This window comes from Hyposmocoma kahamanoa, unplaced genomic scaffold (assembly GCF_003589595.1).
Source record: "Hyposmocoma kahamanoa isolate Upper Pololo Valley unplaced genomic scaffold, ASM358959v1 84, whole genome shotgun sequence".
Lineage (NCBI taxonomy): Eukaryota > Metazoa > Arthropoda > Insecta > Lepidoptera > Cosmopterigidae > Hyposmocoma > Hyposmocoma kahamanoa.
The window spans coordinates 6,662,499-6,686,215 of record NW_020654229.1 but is presented as its reverse complement, the minus strand read 5'-3'; the positions used below and the strand labels follow the sequence as shown (position 1 = coordinate 6,686,215).

At 36.8% G+C, this 23,717-nt stretch overlaps 1 protein-coding gene across 1 annotated transcript in view; it reads left to right on the top strand.

The window, feature by feature from the left end:
- LOC113234442 overlaps positions 1-14,269 on the top strand; it is a 110,712-nt gene extending 96,443 nt beyond the window's left edge. Inside the window, exons 21-24 of the mRNA XM_026469751.1 lie at positions 703-849; positions 2,202-2,357; positions 3,784-4,155; positions 13,683-14,269. Coding sequence (XP_026325536.1) covers positions 703-849; positions 2,202-2,357; positions 3,784-4,155; positions 13,683-13,708 — 701 coding nt within the window. The 3' untranslated portion in view covers positions 13,709-14,269. The remainder of the gene's footprint in view (positions 1-702; positions 850-2,201; positions 2,358-3,783; positions 4,156-13,682) is intronic.
- The last annotated feature ends 9,448 nt before the right edge of the window (positions 14,270-23,717 follow it).

Here is a 23,717-nt window from a genome sequence, read left to right as displayed (position 1 = left end):
GAAAACACGCGCCGTCGAACACACTGACGACGCTTCTCCGCTTCCGGAGGGGCGCAGTGAACTGCAGGGTATGGCACACCGCGCTCCGCACTACCGCGCACATTTTTAACCTTAAGGACATGTTCAGTTTTCTACAATAGATCTCGACGTCGATAAATTTATATTTGCCATTTAAAATCGACCAAATTTATCTTCATATTTTCGTAAATCTTTGTAATGAAGTTGAAATTACCCATTTATCGATCTGGTTCGTAAAAAGGGATGTATCCAATACCTTCGGTGTCTGTTTATTTGAGTAAACAAAATCCAATTAGACAGTATAACTGTAGCGTCCTGAATGAGTTCTGTATTATTAACCATTCTTGTCAAAGAAGGATCTCGGCTACATATACAATCACTACGGCGATCAACTGACTGAATACTTTAAGTGACGCGGGACCGCTGCCCCCGCGCAGATCAAACTGCGCGTTGACGCAGATCTGCGTCTCGCGCTCTGTCGCGGGACGCGGTGCAGTGTTTTAATCGTCTTATACTTATAATTTACTATGAGATACTTCAAATTTTCGTGATTCAATACTTCGTATTTTAAACAACTGTCGCCATCTACAGTTTTAAGTATGTACTAAAATTAATTTGTATTAGTTGATACCCTTGGTTATGCCAAGGTGAGCAGAGCAGGTAATTAAAATTTTATGTTTTCAGTGGATTTAAACGAGTACAAGGCTACCTGCCCGACAAAGTGTCCAATCAGAACACAGATGGTGTGCTCGCGATGCGGTGACAAAATATACCGAACTTTCCAAAGCATCTGTCACATGAAAATGTTCCAATGCAAATATCCTACAGAAAGTACGTAATTTTGTTACAATTATTAGTACAAATCTCGAACAGAGGTAATGCTTCGGTTTTGTACAGTCGAGAGCACGTGAAGCTTGACACTTTGTACTTTGGCGGTCCAAAGCGCAGTGGCAGTATTAAGAGAGGTGAAGAAGATATTTATTTGGTCTCATTACAAAAAATAATTTATTCACCGTGCAGGATTTGCCATAAGGCCACCATGGCCCAGGCCTAGGGCGGCGCTAACTCGGAAAGGCTTTTTTTCTCATTAGAAATCTGCGCACAAAACCGGTTTTTGCACGCTAGCGTGGTTTTTGAAATTCGAACTTGACTATAGACTATGGTGCACCTTACATTTTCTTTCGATGAAAAAAAAATGGCACGTTTAAATGCGCGATTTGTATGACTATATTTATTTATGTAATATAAATCCGTTGGTACATTTTATTCTTATTATTGCTGACATTAAATTGACAATGATAAATAATTGTTATTATTAAATTATTTTAATTCGTCGAAGAACTAAAATCATTTTAATAATCACAAAATAAAAGTACAAGCAAGAATAAAAATTGATAAGGTTTTTAAATTCAGAATGCATCCCAAGAAAAACTTTTTTTTAATTAAAAAACTGATGTTTTATAGTTCAACTGTTTTTCTTAACCGACTTGAAAAAGGGAGGAGGTTCTCAATTCGACTGTATGTTCATTTCTTTATTTTTTTTTGTATGTATGTTACGCGATAACTTTAAAACATTTCGCGTATCGATTTTCTTGATTCTTTTTTTGTTGGAAAGGGGGTACTTCCATAGTGGTCCCATTTCATTTTGAAGAAAATCATCCACCTTCAAGGGTGGCTGTTCACGCATGAAGATTCATTTTTATAATTAGCGCCTAACTTTAATTTAGGAGCAATTACTTTAATGGTTGATTTTGCTATTTCTCCAATTCAAGGCGTTTTTCTCTCAATATACTTTGAAGTGAGAACCGATTTTTATTATCTCCAGTGCCAAGTCCTGTATAGTGGCGAATTTAAGGATATTTCAATAAAACTTAGCAAATAGACGTAATTCCACGTACTTTTGAGGTCGGTTTTTTTAGTACTCTGTACTGAGATTATTTCATCTACCATTTTCCTCGCTATACTTGTGCAATCCGCACGGCAGTAAAGTTGTTTGCGTCTCGTGCCTTCAAACCCTCGCTACGCTATCGCCTCGCGCAAGAATCTATATTTGAATCTTAGCTTCCTTCGCTTACCCAGGTTTCAATACAACCACTCGCGTCAAACAACAACTTTGCAGCCTTGCATAACAAATAACTATTCTTTTTTTATTTCTTTCAATAATTATGACATAATTATTTTAGAACTACAGCTAGTAGCCCGCGAGCCGTGTGCCCTCTCGACTCCCTATCTCAGAGACATGAGGATACCAACTGGGAGACTCACGGAACCTAACGACGACGACGTTGTATTACGATACATTAAATGCCAGAACGACAGATCTGTATATGGTCAAGCTAGTGAGTAATAAGGGTGCAATTAAATTTGTGTAGTCCACTAGCAAAAAACTTGGATAAAAAAAGCTATAAACTAAAAAAAATATTGTTCCGAAAACGAATTTTTCAAAAAAAAGGAGGAGATTACAACTGTTAATACAAATAACAAACTAGTAGCAATTGAATATTAATTCCTTAGAACAATAACGCATAGAAACCTAGTCCACACCCGCTAAGTGAGGCAAATTGAAGCGCTCCCAAAGGGCCTACACGAGCGGGCGGGCCTTCAGTGCTCAAGGTCAACTTACACCACGAACAGATCAAGAATTTTAGCTAAAAATTACGAAATGTGCGGTAAATGAGTGTAAAAATACGTCAGACAAACATAAAATAGATACTAACATCACATTCCACAAGGAAGTAACGCGTTTCAACTTGTATTTTTATTTAGATATTCACTAAAACCGAAAATTAACTTACTACTAAAACTAGCCTACATGAATTTGATTTTTGCCTCACTTGTGACAGTTCGTTTGATATGAAACTATCATTCTATGCGTTATTATTCTAAGATTAATTCAATAAAAATTTCATTAAAGAGAAGGTTCTCTATTCCCTGTAAGTTTTTTATTCTTTTTTTTATGTATGTTACGCGATAACTCCATTTGTGAACCGATTCTGATGATTTTTTTTTATTGGAAAGAGGGTACCTCATTAGTGGTTCCCTTAAAATTTGAAGAAAAAATGGCATCAATAAGGGTGGCAAACAAGGAGATGAATAACTTTTGATGAGGAAAATATGTCTTATTATTCAATATATTATTAATTATTACATGGCATAGCTAGGATGAATCCAGATCGGTGGACAAAGAGGATCATGGAGTGGCGACCATGGGCCAAAACGCGCGGCAGGGGTCGTCCGCCACTTCGTTGGGTAAACGACATTAAAATTTTCGCGGGCCGCAACTGGATGCATGTGGCACGGAAGCGACATAAATGGTCCCTGGAGGAGGCCTATCTCCGAAGACGGATGGAGTAGATGCTGTTTGATGATTCAATATTCAAAATATTTCAACTTTGTTGAGTTGGTACTCTCACCACAAATTAATTCAAATTCACATTGTGACGGGCCCCAAAAGCTCGACTCTCAGGGTAGCATTAACCATTAGGTTGCCACGGCACTCGTCTTACTAAAATATTCTAAATTCCTACCTAAGGTTACCTGGAAGAAATTGCTGAATAGCAATAAGACCGCCTGTTTTACAATAACTTACTACTGTTATACATAAGTGCTGTATTGTGTAACTGTAACTTTATGTGCAATAAAGAATATTTCATTCATAGATAACAAATTAAATCTAATGAAATCAAATAAGCAACTACAATTCATTCACAACAATAAGATCCACCTTACGGTAACAATATTAAAGTCTTCCTTTTCTACCCACAGATGATCCTCGATGCAATTTACATGGAAATTATTACAAATTTATATATCCACCATCCGATAACAAACCAAGCCTTAACAACAAACCTGACCATGATCATAACCCTGATACTGACAATACAATTGAACACGATAACGGCCAGGACCCGGATAATCAGGACCCAGATAACCAGAGCCTGGATAATCAGGACCCTGATAATCAGAACCCTGATGACCACGTTAAAGTTGATACAGACGGTGATAATGATTCGGTAGTTCCTAAAGAGCCTTCTGAAGATGATTTTAGTAATGAAACCGGGCATGAAGATAATAAGAATGAATACGGAGGTCATGACAGTGGTGAATTCGGTGGCAATGATGATGATCTTAAACCAGGTAATTAAGTTTAGTTTTTATTTTTTAACATACTTAAAGAGGAACACGTTTCAAAGCACACGTTGTTACAGCAAAATAGAGATGTATATAACGGGGTAAGCTCGGTCTTTTTACTGAGGAGCCGGGCATAATTCCACCATCCTTGTCATAACTAACGCACATCGAGTATATAACTAGAAATAGAGACCAAATAAGGGCCATCCATACCTCATCAGGCAAATGGGCCTTATGTCATTTTTTAATATCAACTCTTATTTGCGCTGACATCACAAATTAGAAAGCTGAAATAGTACAGCGTCAACAACAGACCTGTGTGTACCTCTCCGTATATTCCAAAAATATTCTGTATTTATTGTAATAAAAATAATAGCTCTAACTATGGGGGGCTGTTCCATTCGGTGGTGTGGGAAAAAGAACAAAACATCTAATCACAAAACAAACGGAATCACATTTCATCGGTAATTAAATATTAAATTTTATGTAATTTTTCAATATTCGTCCATTATAGCAAAGCTACAGTTAAGCTGGACGATTTGAAGTGAAACAATTTGACGACACTCGTCAATTGTTTCGCATTCGGGCTGGCCATTCGGAGCCCAGTTGTCACCGTAATGATACGGCAGAATAGTTTTCAAACAAATTAAATGACATTTCCTCTCTATTTCTGGTTATATACTCGATAGTAAAAATGTCAAAGACGCTGATTTTGCTTGGCTCAAAAGGCTTTGATTGATTTTTTCTTTTCTTTTTTACATTTTCGAAAAATATATAGTGAAATGGAGGATTTTCTCGAAATTTTACATGAAAACCGCTGTATTCAGTAGGTACCTTATATACACCAATGATTTTTTTTAAACTATCTATAATATCAACTGAACTAAATAAAACAGGTATACTATATACGATACACTTTTTTCAAATGGCTTAAATTTCGTTTGTAAAAAATAACATTCTAAAAGTGTGTCACTCACTGCTGCTCGATTTAAGCAAACTGAACCATATTAATTCAGGAAAAATATGAATTCGACGGTACTACAGACTCTTAATAATAAAACAGATAAATACAAAAAACCGCTTATAGGGGGTTGTAGATGTCGTGTCGCAGATACTAGAAATGTTAGTAACTGAAGTTCGCTAAAAACGTCGATTAGATTAGTTATGATAAGGATATTACAGGCCTACCGCGTAACTGAGTCGGTTCCTGAGGTAGTTGCGCGGTGCGGGAGGAGTGACAGTTTATGTAACAGCTATGTCGCACTGCACACGGGATCATTTCAACAAGACTTTTTCTGACGATATTCAATAGCAAGATGATTGAAAAAAGTACTATTCAATAGCTTGTCTATTGAATAGTACTTAACTGCCTCCGTGGCCTAACGGTTACCATGCCGGACTGCCACGCAGAGGTCCCAGGTTCGATTCCCGGGCCGGGAGAAATAGTTGTATGGCCTACAATTATTTCTCTCGTGAGTTTGGATGTAATTTCTGGTTGTCTATGTGTGTGTCCATGGCACCCGCGACACAGGGTTTCCCTAGTGCGGGGCTATGTTGAGTGTGTGCGTTATTTATTTATTATTCATTTTAATTATCAATAAAATCGTTTTATTTTTAATTATCGTTTCCCATAACAATAATTAACTAGCTAGACTAGACTTTAGTAGCAGTAGCAGCTTTAGTCCAGGGAAGTGCTGCCTCCTTACCTATTTCTGTCGCGAAGCAGTAATGTGAGTATTACTGCGTTTCGATATCGAAGGGTAAAGGTGCTGGTGAAATTACAGGCACCTGGGACTTGTCAACTTGACATAAGTGACAGGGTGACGGATACAGTGGCAGTTCCCCGCAGATCTTTGCAATTTAAAGCTCTGAATGGCACTGTAACTGTTAGAGACAGGCTTGTCGCTTACTACTAGACACACGACTTGTTCGTCCCGTCAATTAGTATTATTAAAAAAGGACGACTAATTTGGTAGGGACTTTTTTCAATCAACTTGTTATTAAATATCGTCAGAAAAAAATTGTTCATATTATCCCGTGTGCAGCGCAACATAACTGTTACGTAAACTATCACCCCTTCCGCACCGCGCAACTACCTCAGGAACCGACTCAGTTAAGCGGTTTGATCATTGACTTACAATTATATGGACGTCGGGTCCGCGCTAAAAAGTGTCCGCACTTGTAAGGCGCTAAAATCGTATACAGAGCGCGACACTCCGCTTTAGTCTTCATTTGTTCTACGGACAGCGCGATACTGCGATGACACAACAATTTAAATTTCGAATAGGTTGACTTGGGACATTTTTTTCGTGGTTTTTGTATTAGACCCGTCGTCCATTTATTTGTATGTCAATGGGTTTGATAGTTTTTAAGTGACAATAAAACTTGAAGTGCCTATATGTCGAAAGTTATCGAAGTGCCAATACGAAGCGGGGTTTAGGGCTCTTACACATAAACACGACACGACATCGCAATGTGCCTTGCCGCACGACACGACGTCGTATCGTAGAAAGTCACGGTGCGCTCCCCAGTGCCCCGTTCATTTGTTATTATTGCCTTATATATATCGTGTTTGTGTGTAAGAGCCCTTACATTTGTCGTGACGCGTCAGAACCGTATTGGTGTCAACCACACAGCACAAGCTGTCACGTGAGATTGCGACACACTAATATAAATCTAACCATATTAAATGTATGAAACCGATACCGTTCTAACGCGTCACGACAGGACACGTCAGACAAATGTAAATCCGGCTTTAGTTATGAGAAAGAGGGCAGAACTGGCGGTTCTCCCGCCTACGTAATACCATTACAGTTAACCTGTCGTGCAGGTGCGCCAACATTAGATATTGCCGTTAATAATTACATAGTAACAACCCCTGCAACAATCTAACGAATTAACAATAACACCATCTATCTATTAAAAATAACAACTCAATGTAAACATCCATTATTAAATCAACAACGAGATTAAACGAGATTATAAAAAACGCGCAGTTTGGTATGTCGTTGTAATATCACTCCGACATTTTTTTTATGACATCAAGTGACGGAACGAACACGGTGTGCGCCTGGTGGTAAGCGACACGCCTATCTATAACAGTTGCAGTGCCACTCAAAGCTTTAATCGGTTTCTACCAGACGAGTTCATCCCGTTACTTTGTATCATAAAAAAACTAAACAATTGAGATTGTTCTTATAGTCGTATGCAATTTTTTTTCATTAATTCGTTTTCATTTAGTTAAGCCAAGTGATTAAATTATCACTCACGTATTTAAGTAGGTTTTTTATCGACGTCTTTCGAAACAGTCCATGGTCCTTAATCAAACTGTGAACCAGATTTACGTTTGTCTGACCTGTCGTGTCGTGACGCGACACACACATACACACACACACAACACAAGCCGTCACGTCTGATTGCAACACACTAATATAAATTTAACCATATTAAACGTGTGAAATCGATACCGTTCTGACGCACCACGACACAACATGTCAGGCAAATGTAAATCCGGACACAGGTACCACGTCAGTGGATAGTGTCAATTAGAACGTAACTTTCGCAAGACTGAAGTAAACGAGGATTGTTGCTCGCCACCGCTATCTACGCCCACGCCCTTAAGGTGCTTTTCTATCGGAGACAAGACGAGGCGAGTTGAGGATTGAAATTCATGTGGCAAAGTTTCAAAATTCTCCTAGCTCATCTTCAGTGAAAATGATCTGGACGAGGACGTGCGAAGCGAGAATTCCAATATTTGTTGATGTTATATTCAATCGTATTGTTGCCTACATAGAGTATTAACTCTGCAATGGGAACATGATTTCTCGCTCAAAGCTCGCGCTGACTTGCGATAGCTCGTGTTATGTAGGTACGATTTGAGATTTAGAAAAAAGAGGCTTAATCTGATTTTTCTTCCGTTAACATATTTAATAATCTCAATACAGAGTACTAAAGAAATCGACCCCAAAAGTTCATGGTATTACATCTATTTGGCAAGTTTTATTGAAATCTGTTACCGGAAAATGCGCGAAAATGGATTCATCCCCTAGTTTGCGACCCTTAATATTTTGTTCAAATTTAAATAGGGCCAATACTGAGGTACCCTCTTTTCAACAAAAAAAAGAATCATCAAAATCAGTTTACAAGTTATCGCTTAACATACATACAAAAAAAAGACAAACGTATGTTACTTCGGCCGCGTGTTTATCGCTAGAGAAACTGAACAACACTGAATTTTCATTACTCATGACCAATGCGCGTGCTTGGAATGGCTATTAATATCAATCGCGACTTCGCGATAATCTGCTGGCTGGTGAGATATCAAATCTCGTCTCGCCTCGCAGGTGGAAAATCTCCCTTATTTAGTGACTGGGCTATCTGGGCTTTGCCGCGTAGTTTTTATAGAGTCGCCGCGGAACATCATGATTAATGTCCACGGACTGGGTTGAGGGCTTAGCAGCAGTAGAGCTCGTTGTGAAAGAGTTCGTCTAGGGTCTACCATCTTACCTATTTGTGTCGCCAAGCAGTAATGTCATCATTACTGTGTTCCGGCGTTGAGCCTCCTTATGAGGCCCATATTGAAATTACTATACATATCGCAATTTTTATCACGTTTAAGAGTATATACTACACGATTCCTAAACATTTTTCGTGATAGAACACAAAACACAAACTTACTTCGAAATTTTACAAGAAAACTGCTGCATTCAATAGGTACTTTATATATGCCAATTTTTTTTTTATATCAACTTAATTAAATAGAACACGTATATACATTTTTTCAAATAGCTTTGTGACGATGTGACCTTCCTTCCATCGTCATTCCACTCTTTTATCGCCTTTTCTCCGGTTCGTGGTCACTTGTTTTTAAATTTTGAATCGTTCTTTAATTTCTTTGCCTCGCCATTCCGATTTTGTTTCGTTGTATCGTCACTCCCTGCTCGATCAAGGCAGCGAACACGTCTTCTCGTTAATTTTTTGAACCGCTTATCAGTTATCAAAAATCTCTTGTGCGATAAACATATAAAACGGGAATAATATTTATAAAACTGGATTTATTACCACTATTTCTTTACCCTTTTCAATTTTGAACTTTAAACTTACTAAGCAAGATGTATGAAGGCTGCGGAGGCTACTACACTCTCCTTACTACATTACAAACTAACAAGACATGCCACCAGCGCCAGCAGCGCGCTTTCACTGGCACCCAAACATTCAATCCATAAAACATTCCAAGCGGTACCAGAGGCGGTACACGCTTTTACAAATTTAATTTCGTTTGTGAGAAAACAAATTCTGAAATAAAGCCAGTGTCCCTGCCACTCAACCTAAGCAAAATGAGTCGTATTAGTACGGGAAAAAATTTATTCGAGTTGAAGTACCTTCGACTTTTAAGCAGCAATTTCGTCTTCAAATTAAGTATAAGCAGTCTACTAATATTACTAATATTAGTCGTCTACTAATATTACTAAATTACGCCATGGACTCGCCATTGAAGAGTATAGTACCAAAAAATGCTGAGCTCAAGTATGCGGTACTCCGTGTACTGTTGGCACACGTACCACATCCACTGAGCATTGCTACTGTATTTATTTGTCTGTGTTAGCCGAATTATTGTGCCTTAATTTTTTTTTGTTTTTTTTTAAGATGACTACGTTGACACCGGAGCACATAAATTAATTTATAAAAGACTATAAGTCTATGGACAAACTATTTACAAAAAGACATCATTGAGCATTGACTTACAATTATATGGACGTCGGGTCCGCGCTAAAAAGTGTCCGCACTTGTAAGGCGCTAAAATCGTATACAGAGCGCGACACTCCGCTTTAGTCTTCATTTGTTCTACTGACAGCGCGATACTGCGATGACATTACAATTTAAATTTCGAATAGGTTGACTTGGGACATTTTTTTCGTGGTTTTTGTATTAGACCCGTCGTCCATTTATTTGTAAGTCAATGTCATTGAGTAAAATACTTAGATTTCAATATGCTTGTTTATGGTATTGTAGCGTTGAAGAAGCGTGGTTTACATTGTAAATTTTTTTTTATAATTTTAAATAAATATTGTTTTTTATATATTTTATTTTATTATTTTGTTAATAATGCATTTTCTTAGAAAAAATCTAAACTAAAGCACGTAAGTTAAAAACCATTCATTTTAGGTTTTCGTGATTGCTAGGCATAGTAAATGAAACTAGCGTTAGTATCAGTCGACCTCCCTGTGAAACGCGCGATTGCATCGCTACACTTGCGATTTATAAGCGATTGCGTCGATGCAAATGTGCGACTGCATCGCGTTTGCAGCAGTGCTAAAAATCTAATCGCTCTTTTTGTAATGTTCTTTGGAAAATTTGAAAATAACGTATTTAGGTCGGATTCGAACCGACGTCTTCTTGCATACCGTGACAGACGCTATACCAACTAAGCCACGGAACGAACCAACGGACCTCACGAATTTTTCTACGTGCTTGTGTCGTGTCTTTGTACTTGGTCTTTCAACGACTTTTTAGTCGTAGCGCCATCTATGAGAAATCTATGACAGATTTATCACCCAGTTAGTACCTTTACAGCTACCAGTCCTGGCAAGAGATGTCGCTATTCACTGTATTAATTAAATTTTTATTGAATTGATATTCAATTATTTTTTGTGAAATTACTCCACTAGTTTGTTATAATTATTAATACAAAGATCGAATTTTTTCTGAGTGTTTTTTCTGAGTGTTCGATCTTTGTATTAATAATTATAACAAACTACTGGAGTAATTTCACAAAAAATAATTGAATATCAATTCAATAAAAATTTAATTAATAACGTATTTAATTAATAACTTTAGTAAAATCATTCGGGGTAACTAAGCGCAGTGGGTAAGTGTGCGCAGAAGCTATATCTCTGGAACGGAGGAAGAGCGTAAGCGGTTTGTTTGAGTCAAATAAAGGCACTTGATTGACTAATTACTTCCGATTTGACTGGTTAACCTATTTGTTATAGTTCACTGGTCATCCTATTTTTTAGCAAAAATCTATTTTTCTTGTTGTTTGTAAGCAATTTTTTCAGTGTATCCATCAGATTTTGGTATCTCAGAAAACAATGTAGCACCTGTATTTTTTATCTAATAACAGTAAGTTATTTTTTTTTCAATTATGAACAGATTTACTATTTCTAGAAAAAAGTTTCAAGTTATATTCGGTTCCAAATATTATGCGATCATTCATTTGCAATTCGTGCTCGGGTAAGTGTTAAGTTAAGCTTGCGTACCCTCGCCCCGTCTGTAATATTTTCATCCATTAATTTGTACAATATTTTTAACGTGCTTTTATTTTATATTTCAGTGCCTAATCGTCATGCCACTGAATTATATAAGAAAAAACCCGAATTAAGACCAGTTTCTGAGATGATAAGATGTTAATAAGACATTTTTTCCATTTTTAATATTTTTATATTACATATAGTAGTAAGTAATATAATACAATTCAAACATATTTAGGTTTTTTTAATAAATAATACTTTTTTATTATTATTATATTTATTTTGACCATGAGCGAGCAATGTTCTCACTTACCCCATGTGCGTCTACTTACCCCTTACAATGGGTACTGTTTCCCGCAATGCGGGACACGTGAACGCATTCCGTTTTTAAATCGTTTATTCTTAATATGAAAAAAACAACCGCGTCTTTTAAGTTTTTGTTTTTATTTATTTAAATAAAAGGATATATTTAGCTTAAAGTTGCCTGCTTGTCGGTATTTTACAGGACTTATCACGGATAGTGTGCGATGAAATTACACGATTTAATTCCGCCTTCCCCTGTCCATCATTGGGAAACTAGGCGTAGGCCTGGATTCCACCCCTATGTTGTGGTTACGCATCCACATTTATATGGCGAACGATTATGGAGTGGAATTCCCTGCCTGCAGACTTGTTCCCTGAACATTATAACTTGGGCCTTTTCAATGCGGGAGTGAATAGGCATTATTTAGCTGTGCATTCTCCATCGTCGACCTCATCGTCACTTTCCATAAGGTATGATGGAAGTCGAATGCGCACTTACAAATTAAGAAAAACAATATGAATCGTAGATGCAATATCCGATCATGACGCCTCTCATCGCAACTGTTGTCTGAAAAGAAAAGGTTTTCACAATAATTTGTTAAGGCGATATCCCACGGCCTGTTCTTCAAAGACAAAACGTGGCGCGTATTCGGGTGTGTGGCATGTGACATACGGCGGATCTAAAAACAGGCGACTGTGGGCGAGCACGAGCGCGCTCGGGCTGACCTCCTCCTACGATTCGTAGAAAAACGAGCCATGGGAAGCCGCCAATAATAATCTCTCTGCCAATCCAGACCCATACAGCTAATGGAAACGCTCTAGAATAAATATTAATTGTAATATTTAAAACAAGTATATTGTATTTGTGCAGTTACTTTTTTTTGCACTATTGTCCTTTCGATTATTTTTGTTTATTTTTGTTTAAATGTATCGCATGTGTGTGTTTTGTGATATATATCAATAGGGTAGCGATTATCGAGCAATGGTACAACAATTCAATCTTCTCTCATTCTAAAATCAAAGACTTCAATAAGGTGTGTTCCCACGACCCGTAATATCAAACGCGCCGATTTGTATGGGCGAGCTCGTGAAACGGACGAGTCCGGGCGGTGTCGGGCCGACGCGCATATTCGAATTTGTATCGAGAGCATAGGCCACGCCTTCGAAATTACTGACCAGTGGCGAATCCGAACCAGCCGCCTCGGGCGAGCACGGAAGCGCTCGGGCGGCCCTCCGAACAAGGACGCGTTGTTTTCGCAAAAACCTAAGAACCCGATATTTTTCAAACAATTTTGCGATTTAAATAAATAAATTAAGATTTAAAAAAAATTGTAATTTAATATAATATCTATTCAGTATTCATAATTTTTCTCGTTTATTGCTGGCATCGTCGCGCTCTTCGGGCTTACTGAAAATCAGCGCTGTGGTAAGTTACTGCAGCAATGCTGAGATAAGTTCCGTCAAAGTCAAACAATTATTTATTCCATAGGTAAAATTTTTACATTTGAAAACGTCATTTTTTTAAGCTACTTTTTAAGCTATTGCTCGTTCACCTCCCTGAGAAGAACGAGCAAGAAACTCTAGGGATTGTTCTTTACAAATAAACTTAAATGCTATGGAATACACTTTCCATCATAATTGTGTGGAATCTAGACTCTTGTTGTCTTTCCATACTTCTTTATCTAAAACATACTATTCAATTTTGTAATATGACTTTTCAATTAAAATACTTTTAATGTAAGTTTTAAACTTAGGAAGTGATAATCTTAATATATTCACCGGAATCTTATTATAAAAACGTATACAGTTCCCCATAAAAGAATAGTTTACCTTAGTATTTACCTTGGCATGACGCTGCAACACAGACCATACTAGACTATCTACTTTGCACCTTTACTCTAATTGTTTTTAGTGTGGTTTTATGTTATGCGTGTGCCAATAAAAGTAGTCTAAGTCTAAAAAAAACAGTATTTATTTCAGAATATCAATACTTTGATAGCATCTAAAAGGAGCTCGTTTCCTGCAACGATGCCATGGACTCTTGTGAAACATAGCAAGCTTTACCAGTTCAAGCATTTATCAACTGCAACATCACTTCGCGTTCCTGATCCACTGACAGTAGACAGTGACCGCGGATCTTTTAAAGTTGTAAACGTAAACTCATTAGCGGGCTTTACACAGTCACTCTGTCGCGCCTGATAAGGCAATCGTGCGCAATTGAGCGCGCGTGTAAAGACGTTGAAAAGAAAAGGGAAAGACCACGCAATTGCGCCCATCAGTCGCGTGCGCAATCGCGCGTTCCAATGTTGCCTTTTACACGGACGCTCTTCCGTTGTAATAAAAATGAACACGACAATGGCGCGCGAAAGAACATTAATTTAAAAACCTTCAAACAGGTAATCGCTCGCGAATGCGCGTACAGGCTTTCCCGCGCGCATTTCTGTACTCTCCAGATCTCGCGCAATAGAGTGAGTGTGTAAAGGAGGCTAATGTCAAATTTTCTGCACTGGGAAGTGATTGACGGACTGACCATTTACAGTCACTTACATTCTTGTACAATTATGTTTTTTTTTTTCCAAAATATAGCGTGCTATCACCCGGTAAGTAAATGTTTCTAACCCCAAAAAACAACTTGGCTGCTCCGCCCAGTGTTGCCATTACGAAAAAAAGAATCTCTCCGTACTTCACTCTTTTTTACAAAAATCATTACATTCGGCCATCCGACAATGCGCAGACTCAGGCGCACTCTACAAAGAGCCTGTAGATTCATAAATAACAACATTGTTATACGATTAAACAAAGGTCAACCACTTAGAAAAAAAAATGTTTCGATCCGGCTGGATTCGAAGCAACATCGGACCTCCCGAATATTTCCATGTGCTTGTTGCAGATCTTTTTAATGACTTTTTGCCGTAACGCAATCTGTGAGAATCTGGGAAAGATTTCTTCACTCAGTGAGGTACCTTTAGAAATTTCGAGACGTTTTGGTTCGAATTCAGCCGGATCGAATCTTTGTTTAATAATAACAAACTAGTGGAGTGATTTCACGAAAAAAATTGAATCTACACACCGTTAGGTTGTAGGGCTACAACATCGAGTATATAACCAGAAATAGAGACGAAATGTCATTTAATTTGTTTGAAAACTATTCTGCCATATCATTACTGTGACAATTGCGCTCCGATTGGCCAGCCCGAGTTCGAAACAATTGACGGGTGTCGTCAACTGTTTTACTTCAAATCGACCAGTTACCTTGAGCTTTGCTATAATGGACGAAAATTGCAAAATTACATATTTAATATTTAATTACCGATGAAATGTGATTCCGTTTATTTTGTGATTAGATGTTTTGCTGTTTGTCCCATACCACCGAATAGAACAGCACGACATTGTTAGAGATATTATCTTTATTATAATAAATACAGAAAATTTTTTGGAATATACGGAGACGTACACACAGGTCAGTAGTTGGCCTGTCTATATTTCAGTGCAAACGAGAGTTGATATTTATAAGAGCTGTATCGCTAATGTGTAAGGAATATATGGCCCTTACTTTGTCTCTATTTCTGGTTATATACTTGATGGACTACAACTATTAGATAAATTCGTCTGGTTAAAAGTAAAACCACATAAGTGACGTTTTCCACAAAAAAGTCTCTAAATTTTGTACCTATTGTAAAAAAATCACCATTTTTCTGCAGATAAAACTCTTATTGAGTTTATAGCTTTTTTGTGGCTGAGTGTCACGAAAGATAGTGCTTTTCTTACCATAGCTATTATAAATTAAAGACTTTGTAGAAAATGTCAATTATGTGGTTTTACCTTTAAACAGACGAATTCATAGGAACGACTCTTGAGGTCTCACCATTAGGTTTAACAGGGTAGTTTATATTTTATTTTAACTTTACCGTAATTTCATGCAAAGCACCTACAAAAATATATATTTTTTTATTTAAAAATGTTACGTAAAACTTGAATAGCTAAATGTTTGAATGTAGATAATATAATAATCATTATTATCATTATTATTACGTCAATGGAAATTTGTGTAAATAAAAAAACAGAAGGTTAGGTAAGTGTTAGAATAATATTACATGTAATTTTTTAAACTTAATTTTAGTTGTTTTCATATTAAAATAAAAAACTAATGGAATAAAATAAATGTTTCTAATTTACAATACAATACAATACAATACAAAAATTCTTTATTGTACACCAAAAAAGGAAACAAATACAATACAATTAAATTAAAAATAAGCGGTGGTACAATGGGCGGTCTTATCGCTTTAAGCGATTTCTGCCAGACAACCTTTGGATGGAAGTAATTATATAATTCATAGGAAAAAGACGGTGGTGTATGAAGAATTACTAAATCAACAGATAAAAATTAATAAATAAATACAAATATACATATATTTATAAATAAATAATAAAACCAATACATATATATGAATATCGTAAACTACTATATATTCTCATACTTATAAATATAAAAATTTCTAAAACTGAATTTCAAAACATAAAAATACCTAAGCAGTCCAGGTCACACTAAATTAAGGTAGTGTACTTTAACCATATTTTTGAATATATTCAATGATTTCGCTTGTTGAATAGACAAAGGTAAAGCGTTGCACAAACGAATAGCCTGAACAGTAAAGGACTTGTCGTAATACTGGGAGGTATGCAATGGCATCTTAAGTTGGAGAGTTGAAGAAGAGCGCAGAAGTCGGGGGTTGTATTGATGGGCGAATTCAAATCGCTATAATTATATAATTTACCTTGTTTTCATTCTCTATAACTACCCACTACACACTATAGTAACATTTGGAGGAACAGAAAGAAAAAAGAATATGAAATAATGTCGTTTGATATTTAAATAAATAAGAATTAAACATAAATTAGCAATTAATAGACTGCTTGGGAAACCCAAAGCCAGGCAGATACCAAGCCCAACGTATTAGCATAGTTATACAAAGTGGAAACACTGCCAGCATCTTGGGCATCCATTCGAAACAAATTCTGTCAAATATGCGAATGAACCTTCACACTTGACATTGTTTTTTAATTTAGTCAAGTTTTGACAATAATTGTTCGGACGTAAAAATAGAGTATCTACACACAGATTCTGAGGATTCTGAGGATTAATTAATTAATTAATATTTCTCATACATGCTCGGAAATGTTTACATTACTTTCAAAAAACTAACACGGAAAGTTTGTCAGTTATGGATCGTGCGACTTCTTTCCAGCTAAGAGTTGCAATGTAAATATGAAAATCCATTACTGTCCGCTTCTCAAAACGCTTGCTAAAAAAAGCGGTAAAATAAACTAAAATGCTTCCTATCCTTTTTGTTTTTAATCTATTTTTATATTTTAGTCGCGAAAATGATTTCTAGTGAAAAGAGCGACACAGTAATGGATTGTACTTCGCCTGATTTAAAGCAAGAGGCAATATTAGCCACGGAACAAGAAGTCCTAACTTGTCAAATGCTACTTTTAATAATGTTAATTAATATATTTGTTTTAATTTTTCTATTATTTATTTATCTATTATACATCTTCCTCTCTTTAGTCTTTTATTATTTCCTCACATTGTTTGAGAAAAGCACTTTATAAGCCTCGGCGGGAACGGCGATTGCTTGACACGTATTAATACACGGCCTTGTTGACTCTTGTCCTTGTAACTCATACTCGTCCAGCAATACCTAACTTCCCGGCCTCTGCAATAATCTATTATTTCAAGTTAATATTGTCAACTGGACAGTTAACCAATCGACGACGCTATTTTTGTCGTAAATTACATACACTTTCTTATTTTTTAAATTATTTTGTTGAGGTAATCTTTCACCGATAATTCCTAAGTTCCCTGTGAATTTTTTCGTCCAAACGGCGGAATAATTCTTGTCTAACTTCCACTCCGCGTTTTTCCAGCTTTTGGGTAGTTTCTTGCATTCTCCTGGAGTTTTCTGCTGTATTCTACAAAAAAAATTAAGTCAGTAGGTCAGTATTATTCTTCATGCGGGAATTCAAAAGAAACATTTTGAGGAAGAAACGGCGTAAAAGCCAAACCATAAAGATTGAACTACAGTTTCTACACTTTTTTTAACGTACATTTAAGAATTTTGGCTTGGATATTGTCCTTTGAGCCATGTCATTAAATATTTTCCGTTGTGGATCTACAACATTATGTTTTCACTTTCTCATACATAACTTAGTTTTATTGTTTGGGCTTTCTAAATAGTCTTTTAAGCGGCGAGAGTCAATATTTACGTTTTCACTTTTACTTAAAAGACATTAATGTCACTTTGAACAAAAACTTTGAATTCGTAATTATAGTAATTATCTAGATAAACTCTTACGTAATTTATAAGAAAAATAGTGCTATTTATTTCTTCTTATTTTCCTCATAATATGCTTAAAATAAAATTAATCTTTGCAAAAACTGTACTCGTAACTTCAAAAGCCCGCCATTTTTTCTTTTTAACGTACACACTCATAGCCCCGTACTACGGAAATCCTGTATCGCGAGTGTAATTTGTGATTGTCCATGGACACACACATGGACAATCACAAATTACACTTACGAGAGAATTAAATGTAGGCCATATAAATATTTCTCCCGGCCAGGACATCGAATGCGCGACCTCTGCGTGGCAGACCAGCATGCTACCCGTTCGGTGTGGAGGCAGTATAATAATCTATCTTTTAGATATTATTTTACCCATTTCAGTGCTGGAGCCTTACCATGAACTCTTAATTAATGTCAAAAAAAACTACAAACGGTTCATTTTTTTACTTTCATAACTATATTTACGCAAAAGGTATTCCATGTATTTGAAAACGACTACTTTTTGTAACCAAAATAAATTTAAAGGGGACAAAATAGGAGATGAAAGTTTATATATGGAGGATCGATTATTTCTCACGTAAGCTACTCGACCAGACGAAGTCGCGGCCATCAGCCTTATAGTATAATAACTAATAGGTATTCATCGAGTTCTTAGGTTTTCGCGATTGTTACACATAGGAAATGAAACTATTTTTCCGAATTTAAATCGCGGATATTTGTTTTTACAAAGAAGCCAACGTTTTAGGCCTTTAACCGTATAACCCTTTAACTGTTCCCATTCAACCGTGACCATGGGACCTGTAAAGGGCCCGAAACGTTATTTTGTTTGAAAAAACAAATATACGTGATTCAAATCCGGAAAATAAGTAGTTTTTTTTTTAAAAAAAAGCTAAATCAACGTAACAAACCAATACCTCTGACACTTGGTCTTCAATTTTTGCTAGCTTTTCTTTTCGCATGTTCGACAATTGTTTTTGTTTCTCGTCCACATTTCTCTCCACGTCATCCAGCGTCTTGTAAAGTTTTGTCTCCATCTCATCCCGAATACTCCTAATTGAGTCCATCCTCAGTCGCACTTCTTTAGATGAAGAAATATTTTGCTGTAAATCGAAAAAGGAATGGGTTATTTATATAACTAAAATTATTTATATAGCCTCAATTACTATCGGAACCGACGTCGCCAAAACTCACACTTTCTTAATTTGAAACACTGCAAAATGTTGATATTGATTGGTCGTAGTAAAAAGAAATAACAAATTCTGGATTGTTAATATAGTTTAAACTTTACCCTGTTGGCATATCGTTGAAAGTCAATACCATCAACACCTATTATTGCAAGTTACGACGTTTTGATATTATATTGAAATTTCAATCTCAATGTGCTGCCATCTAGCGGTTAATTGCTGAGCGACGACGAATTGGAGTTATTAATTTAGTTTTCCAAAGAAGACACGACCATATTGCAGGGGTATAAACTTCTAAGGTTCTTGTAACAAAAAAATATTTCTATAAACAAAATACGAAATTTATTAAAATAACACTTTCCGATGATATGAAATACCACCACGGTTAGAATATTTGGTGCAGCTATCACTTTTGCACTCCAAAACAGTACAATAAGGTATTTTTCTAGGATTTTAGAGTATTGGCACGAAAGAATGACACAACCATACCATGCAAAGCGAAAATGGCGAACTGAGCTCAGATAGGTCTTTCGTGACCTATAATTGGCACGCGTTAGACGCTAACTAACCACTTCTACTATTTTTATTGTTCTGTGTGCATATATTTTACGTTGTAGCGGATGCTCAGAGGGTTGTTAGTTGGAGAAGTGAAACGCTCGATGTCTAGCTCGCAATTAACATTTATTTCGAAATCAGCCCCTACCTTTATATAAAATTTATAAAATATAACGTACACCCCAAACATAAGTTGGAGAGAGAGAGAGGCAGACTATATATATGCCTCTCGCTCTAGCTCTCACGTAAATACTTCGCGCGCCCGCGGGTCGCCAGTCAGTCGGCGCTCGCGCGGCGCTGAGCCGACGTGTTGAATGAATGCCATAACGTCAAGGACTCTTCTATCTCTATCTTACTTCATTTTGTTTATAGTGCCTATGACTATTAACCAACCTTTGATTATACGAGAAGTGCACTCATCAGACAGGTGCTGACCCCAGATCAGCCCGTTTGCATGGACTTCATCCGGTTCTCAAAACGTTAGTGCCCGGGTGCACATACAGCACCCTCCCTCTTTTACCTACCTTACCGGAGCTATAAGCACACTCACATCCCGTTGCGCATTACGCAAGTAACGGTTGTCACTGCAAGTAGTTAACTCTAAAGTTCACTACCAAATCTCCTCTTAGGTGGAGGAGCTGTAGGCACACGGAGCGCACGGAGGGACCGGAGGATATCTAGCTTATCCTCTACTAGCTCTCCGGGCTAGTGCCGGAGATGCCAGTCGCAGTGTCCTGCGACAATGTCCGGACATAGCTTCCAACTTAAAGGGCAACTCACGTGCTCCGCACGTCTCCTCGCATACAGAACCTCAACTAGACCGCTACTACGACGCGCTAGCTGCTCACGAGACCGACGCTCTGGACACATGCAACCGGGGCAGACAAACATGTCCGTCTCCGCAGCTAACCACAAACCCCAGCAAGTCCATACCCAAGTCCGGGTCCGCCAGAGACGCAAAGGCGTATGACTGGCGGAGGGCTTGGCTCGACCGCCCGCAGTACCCTGATCTTGCCGTAGAGTCCGTAGTCTCTCCGGAAAACCCTATCTCTCGGATCAGCAGATAAGGACGACCGGACAAATCCGGTCGCGAAATACTAACTGGCCACCTTCGATTTACTTAAAAGCGACAAAGTCCGGACATAGCTTCCGACTTAAAGGGCAACTCACGCGACCCCCGCATTATTTCGCATTTGGTGGTCATCCTCCGCTACTAAGACACATGCTACCGGGGCAGACGAAGGTGTTCATCCCTACAGCTACCCACAAACCCCGGCGAGTCTATACCCAAGTCCAGATCCACCAGAGATGCATGAAGGCGTATCACAAACAAACCAACGTTTGTCGAAGTGCCAGTGTCAGTTAGTGTCACACTTTCGGTAGCTCTAGTTTCCTACACCGTTTTGCACATATTCCTCGCCCGCATTCCTCGCACACATCTCTCGCTATTTTGTATGTAACAAATACTTTAGCTGTGCTAACCATTTTCCACCGGAGCTGCGCTAAGCGAAGCTAGGAAAATGAAGTAATCCTATTCGTGGTTTTTTTCCTCGCACACCGCAGCGCTTAAAAATCGCATGGTGCGAATGAAGCTCCATAATTGACATTGTCTTTTCGGAAAAATAGTTTAATTTGCTATGTGTAACAATTGCGAAAAACTCGATTTATTATATATTTTCGCCGCATAGGTACAACCTATTCTGTAATATCTATTATTTTTAATTACTTACCAGTTTTATTTCAGTGAACACACGAAATCACAATGATGTCCAAAACAATTCCTTTATCGCTCTATTGATTGTATTAACAGTTTGGTGTCAACTGATAATTTGTATCTAATCTCTCTATCTGATTTAAGGTCTTTGTTAAAGACTTGAGGAGTTCATAAACTAGAAAGTGTAAGGAATTAATTCCCGATACAGAATTACGAGTACTAGCATGAATCGTAATTAGATATCTAAAATGTAAACAAAGGGCTTGGACAGAGCAAAAAAATACGTTTTAAATGGTACTTTCCTATTTTTGACGACAATAAACCTTTAGAACTCTTTTCAAGCTGTAATCTATTATAACTTAGAACGATACAAGGAAACTGTCTTAAGAACCATTAAAACTTTTTTTGTGAAAACAATTTCGGCATATATGCAATAGTCAATTTTTTGGTCAAACGTGAGTGGCCTTAAAATAAATAATTTTTTTTTATTGCTGATCGACTCAGTGATAAGTAAGTTTTACCTCATTGTATAGGACAAAAATCGATGTTTTGTCCTATACCATTGAATATGCCAAAATTGTTATCACAAAAAAGTTTTAATGGTTCCTTAGACCGTTTCCTTGTATCTTCTATGGTTTCCCCAACTGTCCCATTAAAAAAATATTCCGTGTACTGCAAAATGTGAATTGTTCTAAGTTTTATCAGATTACAGCTTGAAAAGAATTCTAAAGGTTTATTATGGTCAAAAATAAAAGGAAGGAATGTACCTTTATGACAGATTTTTTTTTTTGCTCAATTAAACCCATTTTAGATATCCCGATGGCAATAATTTTCAGGGAAGTTTTTTGTACTCAATTTTGGTGACAGTTTTTATTATTTAATTTCTCGAATCATCGTGAAATACTAAAGAATATTTCAGGTTACCACACTCGAATATTAAATAATACTTCATGATGATATTCAGTAAAACATTTAAATAAAAAGAAATTGTCACCAATATTCAGTACAAAAAACGCACCTGAAAATTGCCCATGAACAGCAGAAATGGGTTAAATTTAATAAAATAATTTTTCATAGAAATTTTTTTATAGTTTCGGATTTCCCCATACTCCCCGTCCCATGGACAACGTTATTGCGGCCCACTCGTCAAATATTGGTAGTTGAGACTTTTTAAATTTTGCTTTTTGTACTTTCATATTTTTTTTAATTTATAATTTTGAATCAGACGTAAACATTAAGAATAAAATGTATAATTTAGAAGATTTTTTTTAACTGATTATGACAATGATGTGTGACTAGTCTTGTTTATTATAATAATGTACATTATGTAAATGTTAAGTGTGTTAGGCTGTTGCTGAACCAATAAATAAAATAAATAAGTAAATATTTTTACCTACTTCATTTCGTTTAATACAATAATTATAATGATATCTATGGTTAACGTAAGAAATTATTTTATCTACACACATTATCATAAATCCTCTATGATGTGTTCAAAAACCGCAAATTACGACCAGCATAAAGATTTACTGTTTAGTTAGAACAAATTTCTTATCTTTGAAAATGTAATTATTGCTTCATAATATCATCAAATTCGATTTTATTACACATTCAAATGTCAAACATCTGTGAAAAACAAAACAATTTGATTCGACCTCTATTCTAATATCAGTCGAGATGAAGTTTTATTCGAAATGAAATGTCAATAGCAAACAATTTTGACAAATTTCTGACGTTATTTAAAATCGAACGATATGATAGTTGGGGCCGACTCTAGTTTGTCCATGAATCGATGACATGCGTGAGAAAAGTTTTCATTTACCGCGGACCGCACACTGAACCGCAGGTTACGACTGGTGTGACATGCGGTCCCTGAACACATAATAGAGAGCTTATAATGTGTGTATAGATAAAGCAGTGTATGTAACTGTACATAATTAGGCATTAAAACATTCGTGTGATGTTTTTATGAAACTAAGTCTTATTTTAATGCCTTTCATTATGTAATACTTACATAAACTACTATTATGACGCTGTTTTTTAAACTGTGTGTACTTGTGAGGGTGCGTACAGATCTGGCAGATGCGCCGCGCGATCGGTTAGCGAACAGATTGCACAGCGTAAAACAAGCAAAGTAAACACAAGTATCACAAACAGGGTCATTTCCAGCTACCACCAAAATTTTAGTTATATTTTTGGAGATGGTGTCTGTG